Raw genomic sequence first — 22,831 nt, 5'->3', positions numbered from 1 at the left:
CAGTGGAGAAAAGACTGTCTTTCCAACAAATTGTGATAGGAAAACGGGATATCTATATATAAAAAATGAGGTTGGACCTTTAATTTACACCATTTACAAAAATTAACTAAAATGAATCAAAGACTTACATAAGAGCTAACACTATAAAACTCTTAGGATAAAATACAGGGGAAAAGCTTAATGACATTACACTTTGTGAGGACTTCTTGGATATAACACCAAAAGCACAGGCAAGAAAAGAAAGATAGACAGGTTGCATTTCACCAAAATTAAAAACTTTTGTGCAAAGTACACTCTCACAGCACAATAAGAAACAAACAAAAAAAGACAATTAAAAAATGATCAAAGGATTGAACTGACATTTCTCCAAATATATATATATAAATGGCCAATAAGTAAATGAAAAGGTGCTCAACATGACTAATCACCAGAAAAATACAAACCAAAACCATGAAGAGATACCACTTCATACCCATTAGGATGGCTGTTATCAAACAAAAAAACAGAAAACAAGTATTGACATGAATATATAGAAACTGGAACCTTTATGCACTGCTGGTGGGAATGTAAAATAAGACAACTGCTGTGGAAAATGTTCTGGTGATTTCTCAAAAAATTAGAAATAGAATTACCATATGATCCAGCAATTCCACTTCTGGGACTATACCCAAAAGAATTCAAAGTAGGGGCTCAGCCCTAACCGGTTTGGTTCAGTGGCTAGAGTGTTGGCTTGAGGACTGAAGGGTCCCAGATTCAATTCCAGTCAAAGGCATGTATCTTGGTTGCGGGCACATCCGCAGTATGGTGTGTGCAGGAGGCAGCTGATCGATGTTTCTCTCTCATTGACGTTTCTAACTCTCTATCCCTCTCACTTCTTCTCTGTAAAAAAATCAATAAAATATATTTTTAAAAAAGAAAGTAGGGGCTCAAACAGATATATTTGTACATTCATGTTCATAGCAGCATTATTCACAATAGCCAAAATGTAGGACAACCCAACTGTCCTTCAATGAATGAATGGGTAAACAAAATGTGGTATATACATACAATGGAATATTATTCAGTCTTAAAAAGGAAGGAAATTTTGATACATGATACAACATGGATGAACCTTGAAGATATGCTAAGTGAAATAAGCCAGTCACCAAAGGACAATACTACATAATTCTGATTATATGAGGTACCTAACTAGTCAAATTCATAAAGGCAAAAAGTAGAATGGTGGGTGCAAGAGGCTGCGGAGAGGGGGACTGAAGAATTAGAATTTAATGAGTACAGTTTCAGTTGGAGAAGATGAAAACATTCTGGAGATGGATGGTGGTGATGGTTGCACAAAAATGAAAATATACTTAATACCACAGAAACGTATACTTAAATGGTTAAAATGGGCCCTAGCCAGTTTGGCTCGGTGGATGGAGCATCTGCCTGCGGATTGAAGGGTCCTGGGTTTGATCCAGTCAAGGGCACATGCCCTGGTTGCGGGCTCAATCCCCAGTAGGAGGCAGCCAATCAATGATTCTCTCTCATCATTGACGTTTCTTTCCCTTCCTCTCTGAAATCAATAAAAAAATGTATTTTTTTAAAAATGGATAAAATTGTAAGTTTTATGTTATACATATTTTACCGCAAAAATATTTTTAAACATGCAAAAACTGAATTACTCATCCTTCTTTCTCTTAAACATTATTTTGTTTGTTTTATTCATCTAAAAATTAGTAAATCTCAACTTCCAGCAAAACATGTCCAAATACTCCTTTTGAGCAATTCTCTTTTAGAACTTCAGCTGATGCCCACCTTTCTGCGATCATCCTCTCCCCGTGAGGCCCAGAGGGTGCAGGACAATCTGTTTCCTTGGGTCTGACATAGAGCCCCCTCCCAAACATCTGTGAAGACTCCTGTCACCCCCAGAAGCTTCTGTTCTTTGGCCTCAAACCATGTCCCTACTACCACGAAGTAGGAAAGCACTGCTCTTCCTGGAAATAGAAACTGTGATCCTCAGAGTTCAATTTTCACCAGTAACCAAACTGTGATTGGGGGGGGGGGGGGGGGGGGCGGAGAGTCACTCTGAATGAAATACGTGTCATTGAGCTGAAGAGTGATGTGGTCCAAGTTAGTATATAAATAGGTCATTCTGCCAGATGCATGTAAAACAGACTGGAACCCAAGGGATGGGAGTGGGACAAAAAGCAGGGACAAGAGTTGGGAAGGTGTTTTCATTAAACTAGGGAGAGGTGATGGTAGATTAGACCAGGTTGGCAGCAGTGGAGACAGTGAGAAATAGTTGGGTTCTAGGCAGCATTGAAGTGAGAACCAACAAGATTGGAAGTAACGCTTAAGATAAAGAAAATGGCCAGAGCAAGTGGAAAGATGATCTTCCGTTTACTCAGATGGGAAAGAATGCGCTCGGGGAGGGTTGGGCTAGGAGATGTGAGAGTCAAGAGATCTGCTTCGGACATGTCAGGTACCCAAGTGGAGATACGAGATAAACCGTCAGATATGTAAGTCTGGGTATCAAGGGAGAGAGGATGCCCTCTGTGAAGAAACCAAGATTCTCAAGTGTCCCATCACAAACAAGTGTTTCTTGAAAGTAAGTCCAATAAGTGCATACACTTTAGCACATTAGGGTGTTAAACCATGTTAGGGGATATCCAAGAACTCTAGAAAACTAAAATGGGAAAACGATTCAAGATCTGATAGGTAGACAGGATAGTTTATAAATATACTATTTGGGTAATTATCCTAAAATGAAACAGTAGGTCTTAAAAGGATTAATGTTCCAAATAAAATAATAAGAGAAAAATATAAATATGGTTTGTTAGGAAGGAAAGGAATAATAGTTAACTATTTTCAAAGAGTGTTTTACTCACCATCGCAAAGCCCAAAATAACAAGACAGCATCATCCCAATGTCCCTTTGGTTCTGAAGGGAACAAGTGATTGTGTTTATGCTGCCCAACAGTGATAAATGCCTCTAACTGTAGTCTGAACATTCCACAGAGATGAAAGTTCATTGCTTTGGGCAGGGCAGACCACAATCATTAGCAAAGTAATTAACTAACTGTTCACTAATAGAGTTTACTAACTCTTTTTGCCGTAATTTACGAGAGAAGAGGAGTCCGTGTACTAGGAACTCTTCTTGGTGAGGGCAGTTAAGATGCAATGCCCCAAATTTTACTTCCTGGTAGTAGCATGTTCAATAAGATCCCAGTGTGAAAATAAGAATAGAATTTTATTTCTGATATTTTTACCTGCTCTGTTCAATGTTTCTGGCTGGGCATCCTCCATGCTATTCCAATTGTCATGGTGTTATAACTGTTACACTGCATTCCAAAGCCAGAAAACTATCAATGGCAAATTAAAGTGTTTCTTGGGTTTTGTTTTGTTTGAAGAATTGTCAGGAGAAGGAAGAGAGGTGGGATATTTCTTATAGAAATGACCATATGAATATGTGCTCTTTACAGTATTGGGTGACACACTATGCCCACATTAGCAGTTAGCTCCACAAAGAAAACAGTTCACATTACAACTCACCAAAATGCCCCATTCCAAGCCTGCCCTGAGTGCCCTCGTTATGGACAAAGACTTAGGGAAAACTCCAATCCTCCCGGAGGACAAACACCATGCTGACAGACCACTGCCTCACCTTGGTGCAGAGGACTGTAGCTTCTAAAACATCTCACATCCTCAAGCATTCACTCCACTCTCATGGACGGTGAAGCAATTCATTCATTGGCAGCCACAGAACCAGGAATACCCTGAGTCACCCCACACACACACACACACACACGCACAAACATCCTCACCAGTACTTCTAAACTTATATTCGTTATTCCAGCTTCCTTTTTAATAAAACAACCCTTCATTCATGAAAGAGCAATTCACAACTTGGATTCCCTAGGCCTCTAGTCAGTAATGAATAGGAAACACTGAGTATTTCCCGTGTGCCAGGTACCACACTAGGTGATGCCATTTCAGTCAGGCACAGCCTCTGTCTGGGCACTATTATTACGTTCACATTATTGATAAGAAAGAGCTTAGAAAGGCTAGGTAACTTGCCCAAGTCTAAATAGCTGGTATTAGCAGATCTGTCACACCCTGGACACGACTCCCCCACCATTCTTCCCCACTATGTGGCAAAGGAGTTCCTAAGTGAAGACAAAGACTATCTGACATTCTAAACAGCTTAGCGCACATCACGTTTATCCCACAAGTAAATGCCATTACTGCATCATTGAAATGCCAATTTCCTTGCGTTGCCCTGAAATAACAGCATGTCTGTGTAGAAACACTGGTTATCGCATGCAGACAAAAAAGTTTAGGTTGGGTGTTAGTAAAAACAATCGGAGGGTAAACTAACCAACTCTTTTTTATTCAATTCACCTTGTTTTAAAGAACTATTCATCAGGCTGCAGAAGCTTATATTAGAGAATATTTTTTCAAACAAAAGAAAAGTTTTTCTTGACTAGTCTACTGTCTGATAATTTGGAAACACCAAACGTGAACACTTTTTCAGAAAATAAGGAAGATGGGGAATCTGATAGAGGAAAAAGAAAGTTAAGGAAGATCAACAAGGAAAGGTAAGCAGGTAAGCAAAGTATTATAGAAAGGTCAGCATTTTAAACAAGATTATTTATCTGAAGTGCTCATTCAGGGGAGAAAAAAAAAGGAGACAAGAAAACCAAACAGTTGTGGCCAGAGCGGTGTGGGTATGGTTATGTAGCCATGGTGTAATCAGTTCACAGGTCCTTGTCATTGACAGAAAAGGTGTCTAAAATGGAGAGAAACAAGAGAAACATCCCTTTTCAACCCATAGATGTGGTGTGATAAGAGAGCAAGGAACCGGAAATCTACAGACCCAGGTCTGGTCATTCTAGTCATGCCAATAATTCCCGGAACCTGGACAAATGGACCTGGCCTCTTTGGACCTAGTTTTCTCACCTAGAACACATAAATAATGACCATCTAATAATTAAATGTGTGTTACTGCTATGAGGATGTTGTATGATTATAGGTATAAAACTATTCAGGTTCACTGCAAAAGAAATACATCATATTGTTATTACCAGCATATTGCAGAATGAGTTGCAAGCTGATCTAATGCATTCACTGAGCTGAAAAAGGAAAGAGCAAGGAGACATAAGGTTGGGCACGCCTCTAGTGTTGATTCTTTTATATTATGAATGTTGTTAATGGAGCCATCTGCAATACAACTATTAAGTTTGGGAGTATATGGTATTAGCAGGCCTGTTTACAATTAAAAGATAGTATAAACCACCCAATTAAGTGATCCGGGCTACAACCAGATAGAGCAAATTCTTGAATATCCACACCAAGGGAACGGAAGCACTGGAACAGAGACTGGAATTCAGCAGATGCTCAAAAATCAATGTCTTCGTGACTCTGGCATGTTTTTTATGAAATGCCTCTAGGCATGCTTAGATTTGACTTCTAAAATTAATCTTCAATCCACTGAGGGCAGAAGGGTGTGGTCCAGGAGTTTGTGATTATCTTGTGCCTACTAGATAATCTCTCAGGATTAAAAATGTGCCAGGATGACCCCTTCAAGTGGACCCTGACATGCAGATAAGAAAGAGGTGGATGTCCCCAGCATATGACCATAGATCCAAGCTAAAGAGCAGTCCAGTCACTGGTCATAGGGCCCTATTTACAATTCTGTCCATTGGTTTGCTTGAACTTAACTCTCTGTAATTAGTGTCTATCGACAGAGGAGATTATTTTAATTTCCATCCTTTTCATTTCTAAACAGAAAGCTTGGAGAGCGTTCAGCATTAAGGTAGAACTTGTTAACAAATAAATGTATTTCACAATAAAATGGAAAGTAGTGCCCTAATCCATTAACTTGTAATTTCCCAGATGCAGAAAGTAGCCTCTTGTCTACTCTTCAGCCAGAGAAGACACCTATATAACAGAACCTTCTTTGGAACATCAAGCCAATCCACAGGTTTGGCTCTGTCCCAGACGAGTGCCCGGAGATGGGAAATGCACCTCTCACGTTCCTCTATAAAAAGCAAACACTTTATCCTAATTTGTTATGAATGAACATGATTGATTTAACAGCTCATTATTCTGAGTAAAACATGATGACTGGGTCTATTCTTTTATAGTGGAGTTCCTCGCATTAGACTTGATTAAAATTGTCCTTAATTTATATAAATTCTAAATACAAAGACTCCTTTGTAAAAACTGCTAAAATCACAGGCTCAGTGGATGTGAATGAGTGAATTATGTGAATCAATGAGTCTTTCATAAGGTTAAAGGGTACCCACGTCACTTGTGAATTAAGTACTTTGTGCGAATAAAGCCTTATGATTATGTACATTTTTGAGAGGAATAAAATATTTTCATTCAGCAAACATATACTAGGAGCAATTAATTACTCAGGTCTTTAAGATGGAGACGACAAGATCTTCTGAAGCAGGAATTTAAGCGTATTTTAATCCTAAAACAAAAGCCTAAGAACATATTACTGACAGGTTAGGCTGTTACCACTGATCACAAGGGACTCCCACAACTAGTCCTAGAGTGTGGACAGAAATGAATGGGATCATCCAGACAAAACTGCCTCCTGCCAGGAACTGACCTTTGGGTAAACAGGCCTGGAAAAGTGCTAAAAGGAGAACAATGTGTAGTATCCGGAGGGGAGCAGCAGCTTTTCCAGAGCGCTTCAGTCTCTCCTTCGCTCCACAAGTAAAATGCATCTAGCTGACATTATGCTTGTTGCGTGAGGATAAAGGGAGTCACGTGAGAAGTAAGTGTTCCACGAAGATTAATCTGTCAGCAGTGGGACTGATGAACTGACAGCGAGGGAGAAACAACAGGCGATGACAAGAACACAATACAGAGAGAGAAGGAGGGATGGATTCAAGGGAGAAACGTCAAGGCTTAATAAGTGACTATTTATAGACAGAAGATGAAGGCGAGAAAGGAGTCAAAGATGACTCGGAAGGTTCACTCTCAGAGAGCTAGGAAAGCAGCAGTACCGCTGACAAAAAGGAGCAAGGCAGGAAGGACAGCTCTCATCCTGTCTGACTCCTTCAGAAGAGGGATGCCCCCAACCTTGGGCAATGCCAACAGGCAAGTGGGTGCTCCTGGGTTGCTTTTTGACTGGCTATCAAGAAGACAGCGGCTTAATCTGTTAAGAAAAACAAAAAGTGAGAATCAGTAAAGACAGCATGACACGAGTTGTTATATAGTCAGCCGGAATAAGTCAACCCATAAGCAGAGAGCAGAAAACGTTGTGTAGGGATACACCCTGAAGCAAGACTTTCAACAGCACAGCTCAGCCTTGGACTGTTGGGAAGCAGGGAGGCAAGCAAATCAATCCAGGCTGAGATGATCACAAATGGTCCAGACTCCAGGGAGAGAAGAATCAAAGACCAGGGTCCAAACTCAAACACTTCCAGAGACCAGGCAAGTAACAAAAATGAAGAAGGGTGTTGGGTAACAAGGAGTGGAGGGGACTGAAGAAACGGCTCATGCTCACCCCCATCTAAAAGGAGGGACAGTAGATGGGTTACTTCCACCCAAGATCATAGGCCCACTCTTCTGACTTTTCAACAGAAATCATCCCACCCACATTCTCTACCATATATACTCTTTCATCTTCTTCTTCGAGCACTTGTCAATACCTGAAATCTTTGTGTTGTTGTTGCTCTTGTTGTGTTTATGGTCTGTCTCCTCCCACTAGAAGATCAATTCCCTGAGGAGCCACAGAATTGGCCATAAATCGATGCTCAATCAACAATGTGCTTACCTCCTGACTTCTCAGGATTTAACCATTTGATAGGGAATAAATCCAAACCCGTCATCTCTTACAGCCTTCACAACAGTTCACATTCATTACCTGCCACTCCCAACTCTGCAGCAGGAGCTCTGCCAAGACTGGACCTGTGTTCAAATCCTGACTGATACTTACTAGCTGTTTGTCCTTTTGAAGACACTAACTATGAAACTCAACAGTTACATCTATAAATATGTACATTATTGGGTTCCCAGAGAAACTGGTTTTCTTTAATTGACTACAAATGTAACATTAATGCCCAATTCTTTTACATTTCCCACTCTTGGGTTTCTCCTTCTCACGTTCACCACACCAAATTCCTTACCACCTCCCAGCCTGCCAGAGCCCTTGCCTCTGACTCTGTGGGCCCCTCTCCCAAAAATGTACCTCCTAATGGCTAGTTAGAACCAGCTCAATTGTTTCTTCCTCTGTGAGCCTTTCTTTGACCTCCCTAGATGCCCACAACCTTGGGTTCTTGCAACTAGGAACTGCAGTGACATGAACCATACAGCACCACCTGCCTCTTTCTGATGCCCATCAAGTTATGAGCAAAGGCAGGGACTAAGTGTTCCTTTCCATCACTTTTACCAGAGTCCAGCATGGTGCTTGATTCATAAATGTTTGCTGACCCAAACAGAACTTAACCGTTGACAGATACAAATCCAATTTACGAGGTACTATGTGAGTGGACACCTTGTGCTCCAGTGTTGCTCCAACACTGAGAAGTAGTAACCCATAGCAATGACAACAACTACCACATGGTCAGCTCTTGATTAGCCACATTAATTGGTGGTGGTGTCAGTGATAGGGAGAATCTAAGAACTGTTAAGGTGTGATTTATGCAGTGCTAAACACACACATACACACACACACACACACACAAAATTATCTCTCCTACTGATCAGTCAAATGCTTAACAGCAACTTGAGGCCCTTTTGAAGGTCAATTTGATTATAACATAAAATTGCACAGAAAGCACTGCACTCTTTCTAACATATGAGTGTTTAATCATCAATTCATTCAACAGATATTCACTGACAACCTACTATATGCCAGACATTACAAGTAAAACCACTACAAGCCTGAATTCTATAGACTGCAATTTTCTCCTAGATGCTCAGGAAGACCTAGAAAATTTCGGAAGGCTGTTGAAGCCAAAACAAAAGTTTATATTGTCCTGTAACCTAATACTAGTAGTTGCCATTCTACCAATTCTGAGAAAGGACTCCGTGTGTCTTTCTGCTGTCCCACACCCAGAACAAGGGGGCAGCTGGCTTCTGCATGGTCCAGAATGTGGAGCTGGCCTTGTCCTGAGGTAAAGTAGCAAGTAATGATGATCATCATGATCTAAATTAATTCAAACATCTCTCTTCTCTCTCTTCAGCCTGGGGTGTTAGGGAGTAGGGGTGCTGAGAAAACAACTTTTGTTTTCCTGAGCTGCTGCATAAGCATTTTACAGTATAACAACTCTGCTCACACCCAAGGTCTAAACATTTAGATAAAGACTTTAGGATTCCCACCATAAGTTCCCACTTGCCTTTTACACCTTTTAAAATAGTTGCTTAGAATTAAGCCTGAGAAAAGTTAGTAACCTCAGTCCAACCACTTATGAGTGATAGGGGCTGGCCACCCTGCTCTGTGTCTCCTGATGGCTCGGGACCTGGGATATGACCTGGGATGGAGGACTGCCCTTCCCCCAGCTCACTGCCTCCCCACCCCCATTCCTGCTTTGGGGATCTGTAATACATCTTTGTGTGAGTGTACTAAAACTGAAACTTCACTCAAAAATACCCTGTGGGTTTCACTTCCCCGAAGTGGGAGCTCAGAGGCTGAGGGAACTACCAGCCTACCAGGTGTGGGTGGCTTGTGCCCTCTCTTTCGGTAGGACATTGTCTACATATTCTTAATTCAAAACACCAGCTCTGTCTCTGCAGCACAGCAGATTAAGTAACAAAAGACTGAGCATAAACAGGCTAACAAGAGTCAAAAGAGATGACATTCATCATCCCCAGACCCTGTGTTATGTTTGCACAGTGTACCTCATCCATCCCTTCTTACGTGAGAGAGAAAAGAATCCTAAGACAGTAGGATATAGGGCCAATAATTTTTGACTAAAGGAAAGTTTCAGGAAAGGTTTGAACAGGAGCAAAATATACCACCCCTGTCTCCCTCTATGTAGCAGGAGGAGGAGGGTGACTAAAATTTTGAGAGACTTTTATCAATGGAGAAGGCAGAGACTTAAATCTGCATTACAACCTTAACCTTGTTTATTGTGCTTTCCCTGTACCCTCCCACAACTGGTTCCCCACCTCCAAGATCTTGTCTTTAGCAGGAGATGTTATTTAAGGTGATGGCCTGGGCCGTTTTCAAGAGTTACTCAGTTTTCCTGAGCCTCTCCTATGTAACATGCTTTAAATTTCTGTTTGTTGTTCTCCTGTTAACCTTACTTTTAACACAGTGTCTCAGACAAGTACCTAGTAGGGTAGAGAAAAAAATTATTTTTCCTCCCCAACAGATTAATTAACTTTCTTAGGAACAGACCTCAAAACATTAGCTCAGATTAAATGAATGAGTGAGTGAATCTAAATAGTTTTTCTCTCTTTTTAAATGTATGCTCCATTTTATTCATATATTGCATTAGTGGTTAATAAAATGCTTATGTTTAGTAACCATGAAAATTCCGTTTATGCTCATAAAAGCATCTACAAATGAAGAACACATGTCTTGGTAAAAAAGCAAAACTAAATTCTTCCATTTCAGACCCTAATACTTCTACATGGTAAACTGACATCTTAGCTAGTAAGAAAAATTTACAATAAATCATCAAAAAATAAAATAAACTATGAAGAAAATTGAATTTGAATAAGCACCAAAAACCAGTTACTACTTAGAACGGAGGTGACCACATTCCCCTTCTGCTATGGACCATCTTGGTTTATGCCTACTGTTCTGGAATAATTATTAAGTGTGCCCTCTTTCATTCTCAAAAGTGGAGTATTCTGGATAAATAGGTCATCTATCACCCTATCTGGAGATAAAAAGATTTTGATAGAGCCCAGCCAGTATTGCTCAGTGGTTGAGCATCGACCCATGAACCAGGAGGTCAGGATTCAATTCCCAGACAGGGTACATGCCCAGATTGTAGGCTCGATCCCAAGTAGGGGGGTGTGCAGGAGGCAGCCAAATAATGATTCTCTCTCATCATTGATGTTTCTATCTCTTTCTCCCTCTTTCTTACTCTCTCTGAAATCAATGAAAACACATTTTTTTTAAAAAAGAAAAAGATTCTGATAGAGTAGGCAGTTAGACAGGCATGAGCAGAGCAGGAACAACAGGCCAGATACAAAATGTCACCAGGGCAGAAAGTCCTGGGTACCTAGCAACAGGCAACACTGGAGAAAACAACTATTGTAGGCTGGGACCTGACCCTCAGGGTGACTTTTTCTCCCCTAGTATGATGCCAGTCATCCAGTTTAGACTCCCTGAAAGGAGGAACAAGAGACCAGAGAACAGCCTCATACAACTTGCATACAAGTCCTTGCATGACCACTCCCTGGTAGGTTAAGCATTAAGCATTAGGACAATGAGGTTCTAATCAGCATCAAATAATCTTAGGAACAAAACCTTGGGTCTATTAACCACAGAGACAGAGTTTTGGTCAAACTAGAGATAATATCTAGGCCTCAACTGTGTTTTCGCTCCAAGCCCAGAAGAAGAGCAAAACCAGACCAAGCAACACCATGGCTGGCGGGCATCAGGACCAGATACAATGACCAATGACCCTCTACCCTAGTGTCCACCAATCCGTAGAAACCACGACCCTGAAAGGACACAATTGGAAGGCTAATAAACATTCCATTGAGATCCTCCGGAGACCTCACCTAAAATTTTCGCCTTTGCAAAACAAATAAAAATCCTAAAGATGAGGAGCACAGGGTGCGCTTGTGCGCTCTTTCTCTCTCTCTTTTTCTCACACACACACACACACACACACACACACACGCGCGCGCGCGCGCGCGCGCTTTCTTTCTCAGGCAGGTACCTTTGCTTTCTTTCTACCAAGTTCCAAGGGCCCTTCTTTTGCCTCTGTAACTTGTTTTCTAAGTCCATACAGCCCAGCTGGCTCCCTTCTTCAACCTCTGTGACTTTCTAAATAAACTTTCTCTTGCATCAGAGTTCTTTGCTCTGAATTCTTTCTTAGCCAAACTCAAGAACCAAGGTTTGACTCTAATATTTGCCATTAACAATTCCACAAGGAAAACCTTAAGGTTTTTAAAAACACTGGTAATATAGAGGTGTTTTGTATTTGCTTTGTGCCATCTCCTCTTGAACTCACCAATTTTGAAAGAGTTAAACATTTTAACTTTCACAGCTGCAAAGTAATAAGGCCTGATCAACACTGAATATTTATGAAATAAATACAGAGCTCTGCCTTGCAACCTATATCTGGGACTTTACCTCTCCACCTCTACCCCCAACTATGAGAATCCAGGAGAATAGCACAGTGATTCAGCATTTCTCAGACATTCATTAAAATGTGCTCGAGTGCAATGAAATCAGGGAAGAAAAAAAGGTACGTGCTACAGAGATATTAAAATCAAAACTTATAAAATCAAAAATGGTGAAATTCTGTACTTCTTCTCTTACTGAAGTATTTGTAAAGTAGTGAAACTAACAAGTTCTATCATCACTATTATTAGGCAAGTCACCAAGATACAAGCAGAAAGCATTAGAAACTCTTCTTGTCAACTAATTCAAGAGATGCTTAAAAACAGAAGTCAGGAGACATATGTAATACTCTTTGTAATAATTTAAGCAATAAAAAAATTATAAAAAAAAAAGATGAAGAAATAAAAAAAAAAAAAAACAGAAGTAAAAGTAAAACCACAGAACACAAAGGGAAATTTCAGGGAATGTGCCACTTAAGAAGAACAGTTTATAACTGTATAGGAGCACTTTTTAGAAGGTTGCTCATCTCATTTTTGTGTCTGCTGGAAAACATACTATGTCTTATTCCTCCTGGTACCCTTTACCTCTTATCTCTGAATCTATGGCATAGTACCTTGCACATAGAAACATGCAACAAATGTTTATTGAATTAAACTAATTTTAAAAAGAAGAAGAAAAGTGCTTTCAAATATAATTTCTCTGTAAACATCTTTGTACGATAAAAGAAGCCCAACTATCCTGGGGAATAAAAGTGGAGAGGTAAAAGCATTCCAACAGCAAGTATGAGTTGCACAGTGAAAAATCTATTCTTCAACCTGAGTGGTGGGTGAAGTTTTAACAAACCTATTATCATAGAAATTCAGACATATTGTAGTCAAACCATGCACTACCAACAAAGCAGCCACACCAGGTTAGACTATAAGACAGGCATTACTCATAGCCTCCAACACCTGCGTTACAAAGAAGTTCCACTGGAATTGCTTTCAAGTCTCAGCTCAAGAGGGCTTGGGCATTCTTTAAAATAGTCTTTGAGGCAGCTTTTATTTCTTCCTCCAATATCTTACGCAAAGGCACTGGAGTTTGAGAACTCGCCACTTAACCATAGAAGGTCTCTTTCATTAGGAAAGCCATAAAATGGGCCTCAAAGCATTCATGGAGACAGCTCTGGACTCTTCTACTGTAAAGACACCACCCACTCCTATGAACAAGACAAATGGGTAGACGTGATGCAGGAATCAACCCTTTCAGTGACATAGGAGCGGATGGGAAGAGGACTGCAAGATCAGAGACCCATTCATCTCAGCCAAGGTGGGTAGCAGCGACTTCATAATCTTGAGAAACAAAATTAACTTCTCCAATAATAAACAGTACGAAGGACGCATTTTCTCAGAAACCTGACTTGTAAAACTTAAATATTCAAGCCTTTTGAATTTTTATATGAGCTGTTTTACAATCTTTGGACAGTTCCCTTCAAAGCCTTACATTTCTAACTCCCCATTTGATAAATAGTTACCATTTCCCTCTATTTTAGAAAACTAATAAAAATCATAATATAAACCACAGATACTTTTCTAAAGTTCTGGATGTTTAGACAGTTACTGTTCCTTTCAACTAAACGGAGATAATCCAAAGGAAAGTATTTGACATACCGACTCAATTTTCTGCTCCTTATAAAGAGCAGAGGCACTGATAACCCAATGTGTTAATCTGTTGGGGTCCAAAATATTATGAACTCAAATAAATAGTATGCAAGGGAAAAAGTCCCTTAAAGTCTTTGGATGTCAAGCACCTCTACCTTCCCCACCTTCAGGGCCACTCTCTGAACCAACCTGAAAGAAAGTAAAAGCAACCACTTACAGTGGATGCAGGTAAAGTCTAAAGGATTATACTGAACAAAACTGGTCGCTATATTGCACAAATGGTTTGTTTATAGTCACCAGTCTTTTTAAATGTCAATGTCTTTACCTACTGAAAATATAAAACAAAGTATTTTTCCTATTGATTCATTAAAGATAAAGAGAGAGAGAAGTTGCTTAAATTTAAATATTCAATTTCTATGTGAGTCTAGCCAAACAGCCTCATCTTACAACCTTCTGTGTCCAGACTGTAAAGCAGGGGTCCTCAAACTTTTTAAACAGGGGGCCAGTTCACTGTCCCTCATACCTTTGGAGGGCTGGACTATAGTTTTAAAAAAAACTATGAACAAATTCCTATGCACACTCCACATATCTTATTTTGAAGTAAAAAAACAAAACGGGAACGAATACAATGTATGTATTTGCATGTGGCCCACGGGCCTTTGTTTGAGGACCCCTGCTGTAAAGCAATTGTCATCATGGGACGGGAATGCTGCACCCTTACATGAAGCCTCACACTTGTAAGTCAGGATCATAAACACAGTCACTTTACTACCGTTCAGTGTCCAATGCACCTGAAAGATACAGGGACCACATGTCAGCTGCTACACTTATGAGGCCATTGAGAAAATTCCAATTCCAGTTTAGAGTCAGAGAAGAGAAAGAGCAATCCTCTTCCAGGACAGCCCAGGTGAATTCCCTCCAGTTTCTGCCCTATCATGATAGTAACTGATTGCCTAATAAAACGCTTCAGTAAAATGTGTGAAATCAGACTCTGGCAGAACATCAAATCAAAAGCAGCTCCTTGTGGCAGCTACTTCTGCATACCCAGTGCCCTGCCTACCTTGTTATGCTTTTGCTGGTGCCTTGCCTTTGTGTCAAGAACATGGTAAGGGCTTTCGGAGTCTTGGTTGATGTAATAGACCAGTCTTGAAGGCAGTGTGATTTCTTTCTGCATGACATTGCTGTGACTGGTGTTACTGCTGCTATTCTGTTGCAATGTGTTGTCTTCATCTGCCAGGACTCCCATTTTTTTTTCTGTAGTTTCATTCCAAAGCGGAGCTGGTTGGGGAGAAGGGGGCAGGAGGTACAAACATACACAAACACACATATATATATACCCTATAAATTCATAAGTACAACAACGCATTTTTTCCATTAATGGCAAAAATAAAGTTTCCTATTGATAAGCACGTGAGAAGTGGACACACAGGAAAGCAAGTTATGGCAACAGTGAAGTGGCCTGGATAAGTTTAACAACTGATAAGGCTTATACAACAATGTGCTGTTGGTTTTGCTTTATGTTTTGTATGTATAGTTCTAACCAGTCTCAGATCTAGACTTCTGCGTATGGGGAGGTGGGGGGACGGGCTGTGACCCTTCTCTGAGTCCACAGAAGCTCAAAGGGATTCTGACTCGGAGTTTCCCATCTAAGAGCCAAGGATGCTCCTAAGTTAACTCTAGTGCCGAGTTCATGTGAACTGACTCGTTTAACAAAAAGGACAATTCCCTTTTCTTCTAACTTGGAGATGAGCAAAACTCCTTTGCCATAGAGGGATGCAGGCGCTGGCAGCCTTCCAATTCCTTCTAATGCTCCTGCCAAGGCCATCTTTCTGCTTCCACTGATTTCCGATTGTATTGAACATTATATTATCTGAATTGTTCATGATCATGACAAGCATTTTGAGAAATTACAGACCAACGGTTTCTATCTCCAAAGTTTCTCTTCCCCACTTTGAGTCCAGCGGCAGGGAATAAACCCAGAAGGGACTTTGAGGAAACAACCCATTACCACTATTGCCATCACACCCTTCCGCATTCCCAGTCAGGCTCCACCACCCAAGAAGCAACTTGCTCCCTCGTTGCATTCCCCATCCACCGGGCTCCCCTCGGCCAAGGGGCACAGAGGGGCACAGCACCCACTGGATACCTTCCAGTGGAACCGACAGTAATCGGAATGGGTTTTTAGTGAATGCAACGCAAATGAACTTCGAAAAGTGCAGTGGAATAAGTGGGGTCTGAGAATGAGAAAGGTAGAGAGCGGGCAGGGAGGTGCGGAAAGGCCGAGCCCGGGACGTGTCTGGAGCGCACAGACCCGAGCGTCCTTTCTTTTCCTTTGCAGGGCCCCGCAGGCAAGGCAATGCAAAGGGCACCGGGGCCATACCCACCGCTGGGTGCAGCAGCCCCCCAGGCTCGGGGCCAGGACGAGGCGGCGAGAGGAGGCAGCAGGAGAAGGACGAGCAGGCGGCAAGGAGGCGCGCGGGCCAGGGCGCGGGCAGGCGCCGGGCCGGCGGGGCCGGGGCCGCCGCCGCGGGGGTCGCTGGAGGCTCGCGGGAAGCTGCAGCCCGCTAGGGGCGGCCGCCGGGAGCTGCTGCCGGGCGGGTTCATGGCTCATAGCTCCGGGGCGCCGCTCGCTATGACCAGGGAGAGCGCCGGACTCGGCTGCGGGGAGGCTGCGGGCGGAGCCGGTCACGCCGGCTCGGCGCGCATGGTGCGGCCGCGGGCAGGGGTCAAGGCTCAGGGCTCGGGGACTAGGGACGAGGCGGTGCCCCCTGCCCTGCTCGTATCTCAGGCCCTCCCCGAGCCGCTGCTGAAGAGTCTGGGGGGGGTCCCAGTGGCTCCGCCAACTTGGAACCTCCCCAGATGCTCCTCCCTCCCCGCGGCGGGCGCGGCCGCTTCGGCGACTGCGGGGGCTGCCGCTGGGGCCGAGGATGCGGAGCCGGCGCGGGAGCGAGCGGCGGGCACGCGCGGCGGGCCTGCTCCCTGCCCTCGGGGGCGCGCCGAGCGAGCGCGGCTTCGGGTCCTGATGCTGGTGCTGATGCTGTTGCCTGGCACAGGGCGCACTGCGCATGCTCGGTTGGGAGGGGAGAGGGAGAGGGAAAGAAAAAGCAGCAGAGTGATGCAGCAGCCCAACCCCGGCAGCCTCCGAGGGGACAGCGGCACCTCTAGCGGTGGGGGGAGGGGGCGCTGTCAGCGGGGGATGAGCCAGAAGGGAAGAATGAGGCTTCCAGGCCAGAGGCGAGGATGATCCGCAGAGAAATCGACCTGCCTTCTCCACGACCCCATACCTCTCTAGTCCAACTCCCTCCTCCAGGAAAGAACTAAGACCAAGCCTTTCTTTCTGAATCCTTTCTTCATGTCCTTCCTGCAAATCACTATAAAGGATTGCAGCGGGGATGTACAAATAACGCGGCCCCTCATTCAGCTCGCGCCGCGGGTGGAGCCAGGGCTGGGAAGCACGTTCAGGCGTGGCAGGCTGCTGCCTCCCCCGGCAGCCAGACCCCCTCGCAGGGATCCCTGGCGCAGGGAGGTGGGGGGGAGAGGGGGGCTCCTCCCAGGCCTCTGTTCCCGGGCCTGTGCCTGGGGGCTCTGCAGGGAAACAGAAGCTAAAGATGTTTGCTCAAAAGTTCAGAAAGTATGACTGGGCGTATTCGTCAGGGATTTAGTAATTTCTGGCGGGGCAGAAAAAACGGAGATTAGAGACCGAGTGTGTGGCACCTAGCTTAGGAAATGCATCGTTTTTTTCACCATGTGGCATGCATCTCCAATTCTGAGATCCAGTCCCGGTAAATCCAGAGTCCCTGGTTTAGGTGGGTTAGCAGCCTTAACTAAATCTGGTGGTTTCAAATGAGGGACTGTAGCATATTTCTGTCTCTAGGCTCCATAATGCAAACATGCATGTATTCCCCCTTCCAATGACAGTCTGAGTAACAACAACGTTGTCTTACTCCATTATTGGTATTTAAAATGGAGATTGTAGCACCTACGTTGGGGGGATCAAGAATTCCACTGGCATAAAGCACTGGAGCAATGACAGGGCTTGGTGTTGTTAGCCATTTTCTCCATCCCGACTTAACAAAGAGGGAGAGGGAGAGAAAGGGAGGGAGAGAGGGGGAGAGAGAGAAATACAGACAGACGGGGATCAGAGATCACAGCTGTTAGGGAGCCAAACACTAATATGAGTTCTTCCTCTCCATATCAGAGCTAGGATATTAGTTTATTACACATTTATCATTCATAAAAACCTGTGATAGATGCTGCCTCCCCCAAATGAAGGCAGCAACATTTTCCTTTTGGCTCAATATTGTTTCCCTAGAACCAAGCGTGGTGTTTGTAGCACAAAGAAGGGTGTCGGAAAATATGTCATGAATGAATGAACACCCCCACCTCCCTGTAGTTCCTACTAGTAGGTCAGTGTTCTCGGGGGTAGCAAGTGTGTCCTGGCTGGATGTTCCCAGTTTATAGTTGACATAATGATATAATATTGAAGAGGGGCTTGGGAGAGGGGAAGTGTACAAGAAATGAGAAGGGAGAAGGAAATGAAAGGCAAAAGATGCCCAGATACAAAGTTATTTGAAAGGCATCTGTTGCAATTGAGGGGCAACCTCTCGAAGCCTATTCCAAAAATTAAAGCTATGAGTCAGCCTGAACCAACTGACCACCCACCAGTTAAAAGCTGAATTTCCATGTGGGCGTGTTTACAAAGAAGGATGTTGTCCTCTGCGCTATAATAAAAGGACTGCATTTATTTACAGAATTTTAGTGATTGTAGTCATGCCTGAGGGCAAGATGATGTGTCAGTAAATGAGTTAGTGAGTCAGAAGAGGCGTAATCGCTCAGAAAATTTTACCGGAAGTTTAGTCCTTAAGCCATGTATTTACCAGGAGGTTAAACACAGATTTAAGTATTCTTTAAGTGACATATTCAGTAGATTTAGTAATATTCTCATTAAAGTCGCTTAGAATGGACTTACCATTGGATAAATACTGCTTACAAAAATGCCTCAATTGGCCTAGTGAAGGAGGCCACCAGAAATCCTCTCTTTGGTATAATCTGACGCAGGGCACGGAACTGGACCCGCTTTGAAACCAGCAAGAAAACTTGGCCTAGACAAGAGCAATTGAAGAGTAAGGGTAGGAATATTACATTTGGAAGGCACCTGCCTCAACAGAGCCGAGATTCTGGGCGAGAAGGTAGAGAAAGGGATACAGAAGAGGGGCCCTCCAGTGTGAAAGCAAGTGAAAATTAGGGCAATGTAGCACAGCAGATTCCCAAGAGCAATTAGAACGCAATCATCACTTGGCCAGAAAGCCAAGGTCAAAGAAAGGTGTGCAGCAAAGCGGTGGCTGGCCATGGTGCCGGGGAGCCGTCTGGGAGAATGAGAGCAACAGCACCCACAGGGGCCAAGGGTGGCAGCTCTGATTCAAGAGCAGCTACAACAGAGTGGCTGGGGGCAGAGAATTCCATTTCAGAGTCAGCTATCCGAGGCTTCTCATTCTCTTTTAAGAATGGCTGTGAGGACTGATATTACAAGTGGAAACTAATCCCTCTGAGGAAAGAAGACAGTGTACTCCTTCCTGGTGAAAGTAAAAATTGAGTGAGCTCTGGTATTGGTACTTTCCACGTGGTTCAGGGGTCAGCAGCCATGTTCAATAAAGGGCCAGATAATAAATATTTTAGGCCTTGTGTGCCCTGTTGTCTCTAACACATAAATTCTTTAGTTTTTTTTTTTAACAACCCTTGAAAAAATGTAAAAATCAGGCCCTCATTTGTAAACCTACCATATTAACTACATATATATAAATGTAACTCTATATGTGTGTGTACAGATATATATTTAAAATCTTTCATCAACTGCATTATCTCCTATGCTTATGAGCAGAAAAGTATGTGCAACCGTCTGCATGTCTAATTCTAAAAGAGCTAGTTCTTCACTGAAATTTAACTATTTGTTTAATGAATAAGTAGTAGTTGCTTAATTCTTGATGGCTGTTCATCACTTCAAGGACTCCTAAGAAAGCAGTTCTTCTTTTAGAGGTAATTCCCAGACTTTGACAATGGAAATGTCAGAAATCATTTGCCAAAAAAATGCAGATACTGAAAAGATCCCAGCGTGGGTTTTTTTTTCTTCTTTTTCTTTTGCCAAGATGTGTCTTCCAGTGAGCATGGAGATGCTGAATGGATGCAAATTCTGAGAGTTGAGAGGATGGAGTAACACTTGTAGTGACAACCCTTCTTGGTGCTTGTCACCATCGGTCATCGGCCTGGATTCCTCACACTCAGTCCTGAAGAGCAGCCTCGTGACAGCAAGTACACTCCCCAGACACAGAGATGTTTCAGGCAAGCTTCGAGCTCATGAAAAATACGTCTACGAGTCTGTGTTAAATACACCTCTGCTCATCCTGAAGGATAGACCGCAGTGGGCCAATTTCAGAAGTCAAGGTGTGACTTATTCCAACTCTACTGGGAAAATAACAAGTATCTATTATCCAAACTGCAATGGTCACAGATATTCCTAGTAGAATAGTTGAACAGACAAAAATGTACCAAAGAGTCAAAGCCTGAAAATATCTGAAGAAAGATAACCACTGGAGAAACCTAAAATTAATTTATCTCTCAAAATATTTTTATTTTTCAATTACAGTTGACATTCAATTTTATGAATATCATCAATTAATTTCTCTTAAAATATTTTTTTATTTTTCAGTTACAGTTGACATTCAATATTATATGTGTATAGCATAGTGATTGGACATTTATATAATTTATGAAGTCATCTCCCATATAAGTCTAGAACCCACCTGACACCATACATAGTTATTACAATATTATTGACTATATTCCCTCTGCTGTTCTTTACATCCCCATGACTATTTTGTAACTGCCAATTTGTACTTTTTAATCCCTCCACCTTTTCACCCAGCCCCCAACCTCCCTCCCATCTGGCAACTATCAGATTGTTCTCTGTATCTATGAGTTTGTTTCTGTTTTGATTGCTCATTTATTTTACACATTCCACATATAAGTGAAACCATACGACCCACCAATCTCACTTCTGAGTATTTATCCAAGGACATCCAAAACACTACTTTGAAAAGATATATGCATTCCTATGTTTATTGCATCATTATTTACAATAGCCAAGATATGGAAACAACCTAAGTGTCCATTGGTAGATGATTGGATAAAGAATATGAGGTACATATATACAATGGAATATTACTCAGCCATAAGAAAGAATAAAATCTTACCATTTGTGACCATGTGGATGGACCTAGAGGCTATTATACTAAGCGAGATAAGTCAGATAGAAAAAAGATAAATTAAGTTCTTAAAGGATACTATGTTAGATGAAGGTTAATTAGGAATTCCTGATGGAATAAGATAAATTTGAGAAATGGTTGATTTTTCCCCCACTACATAAACATTAGGAGAGTTTATCCCACAGTTTGATGCGTTTACAAGCTGTGGCACAAAGGGATAAACAGGTATGTCAGGATGATTAGTGGTGATGATACGTGCTAGGAAAAACTTGAAGGATTGTGTTTATTAGGAATAATCACTGAGTCAACATGTAGTTATTAAGCCCTCACTGGGTCACGGAGCAGCACTGGGAGTCTCTGCAGAAGTAAATTGCCATGTACAGCAAGTGAATTTTATCTGAAAAGGTTAGAACTCCAGCAACAGAATTAATACACTAATGCTAATCCCTGCCATTTGCATGATAACAATAGCTAAGCCCTTTAGTAATGCTTACTTTAATAATCACTGTGCATTTACATATTGTAAAGTACTTTTATCTGTTTTATTTTATTTGATCCTCAACTCAGTGACACAGAGAGGGCAGTTATTACTATTCTTTTTAGGAGCTCCATCTGGGATGCAAGGACACTAAAGCTCAATGGTTTTGGAACATTCCTGGCTGTACATTTTTTATTTCAGAGAGGAAGGGAGAGGGAGAGAGAGATAGAAACATCAATGATGAGAGAGAACCGTTGATCAGCTGCCTCCTGCACGCCCCACACTGGGGATCAGAGCCTGAAACCCGGGCACGTGCCCTGACCGGGAATCAAACCGTGATCTCCTGGTTTATAGGTCAACGCTCAACCACTGAGCCACACTGGCTTGGCAAACATGAGTGTTTTTAAAATCCTCCAGATTAATTGAAAAGTGTGGCCAAGGGTTAAGATACATTGGGCAAAGAGATTTCCCAAGATCACACAGCTTGGGAAATCAGAACATGCATTAGGACCCTAAATTTGAGTCCTGTGCTGTTCCCAAGGTTTTCTTGTCATTTCTGTTCTTATAACAAGTCAACCTTGAACCAGGAAAGGATTAGACATTAGTTTAGTATAATTGTTTCAGGATCTTAGAAAATGTAGAATTAGAAAGCATCTGAGTTCTTTGAGGTCATCTGAGTTGAAACACATTGTTGTACAATTACAGAAACAAAGATGCAGAGTGTAAGCTTGTTGCTCAAGGTCACACTAATCTCTGACAGAACTGGGACCGGATTCAGGTTTCTCTTTTCCAGCTTTCTAGCACTTCCCATTGTGCTTTATACATGGTTTATTAAAAACAAATTTTGACTTGCAAAAATTCTGGTCAGTCTACAGCTCCATTTCTGGTCTCACATGTGACATTGATTTGTAAAGATAAAGAAGGTTATAGCTCTGAGGTCTGTGACCCAACATCACTGGTTCTTTTAAGCCCGGTTCCATCGTTTGACAGCGTGGAACAGTCTCACACCGCAGCATACACCACATAGGAAAGAAAAGCACTGTCGGAGACACCCACACATCTTTCGAGGAAATTCACCCAAATGCAATACCTGTTGTTCTCCTACTTTCCTTGTCTTTTGTGTCTCAAATATTTCCAAGGGGCATGCGGTGAATTTCTTGTACCGCCCCCAGGATCTCTTAAGAATTCAACAACTACAGCTTCAT

General features: G+C 42.3%; 1 protein-coding gene across 4 annotated transcripts in view; it reads right to left on the bottom strand.

The window, feature by feature from the left end:
- ADAM23 (ADAM metallopeptidase domain 23) overlaps positions 1 to 16,724 on the bottom strand; it is a 152,338-nt gene extending 135,614 nt beyond the window's left edge. For 3 of the 4 annotated variants that reach the window (XM_070421955.1, XM_070421952.1, XM_070421956.1), the window contains exons 1-2: positions 16,274 to 16,723; positions 14,950 to 15,167 (exon numbers count right to left, since the gene is read on the bottom strand). In XM_070421955.1, coding sequence (XP_070278056.1) covers positions 14,950 to 15,167; positions 16,274 to 16,493 — 438 coding nt within the window. In that variant the 5' untranslated portion in view covers positions 16,494 to 16,723. Of the gene's footprint in view, positions 1 to 14,949; positions 15,168 to 16,273 lie in introns of all 4 variants that reach the window. The other variant, XM_070421954.1, reaches the window with a different exon arrangement.
- Between the last annotated feature and the right edge of the window lie 6,107 nt (positions 16,725 to 22,831).

The sequence above is a fragment of the Myotis yumanensis genome, unplaced genomic scaffold (assembly GCF_028538775.1).
Source record: "Myotis yumanensis isolate MYYU_CA2020_CCGP unplaced genomic scaffold, mMyoYum1.0.hap1 SCAF_8, whole genome shotgun sequence".
In the NCBI taxonomy this organism is placed as follows: Eukaryota; Metazoa; Chordata; class Mammalia; order Chiroptera; family Vespertilionidae; genus Myotis; species Myotis yumanensis.
This window is presented reverse-complemented; position numbering and strand designations above follow the sequence as displayed.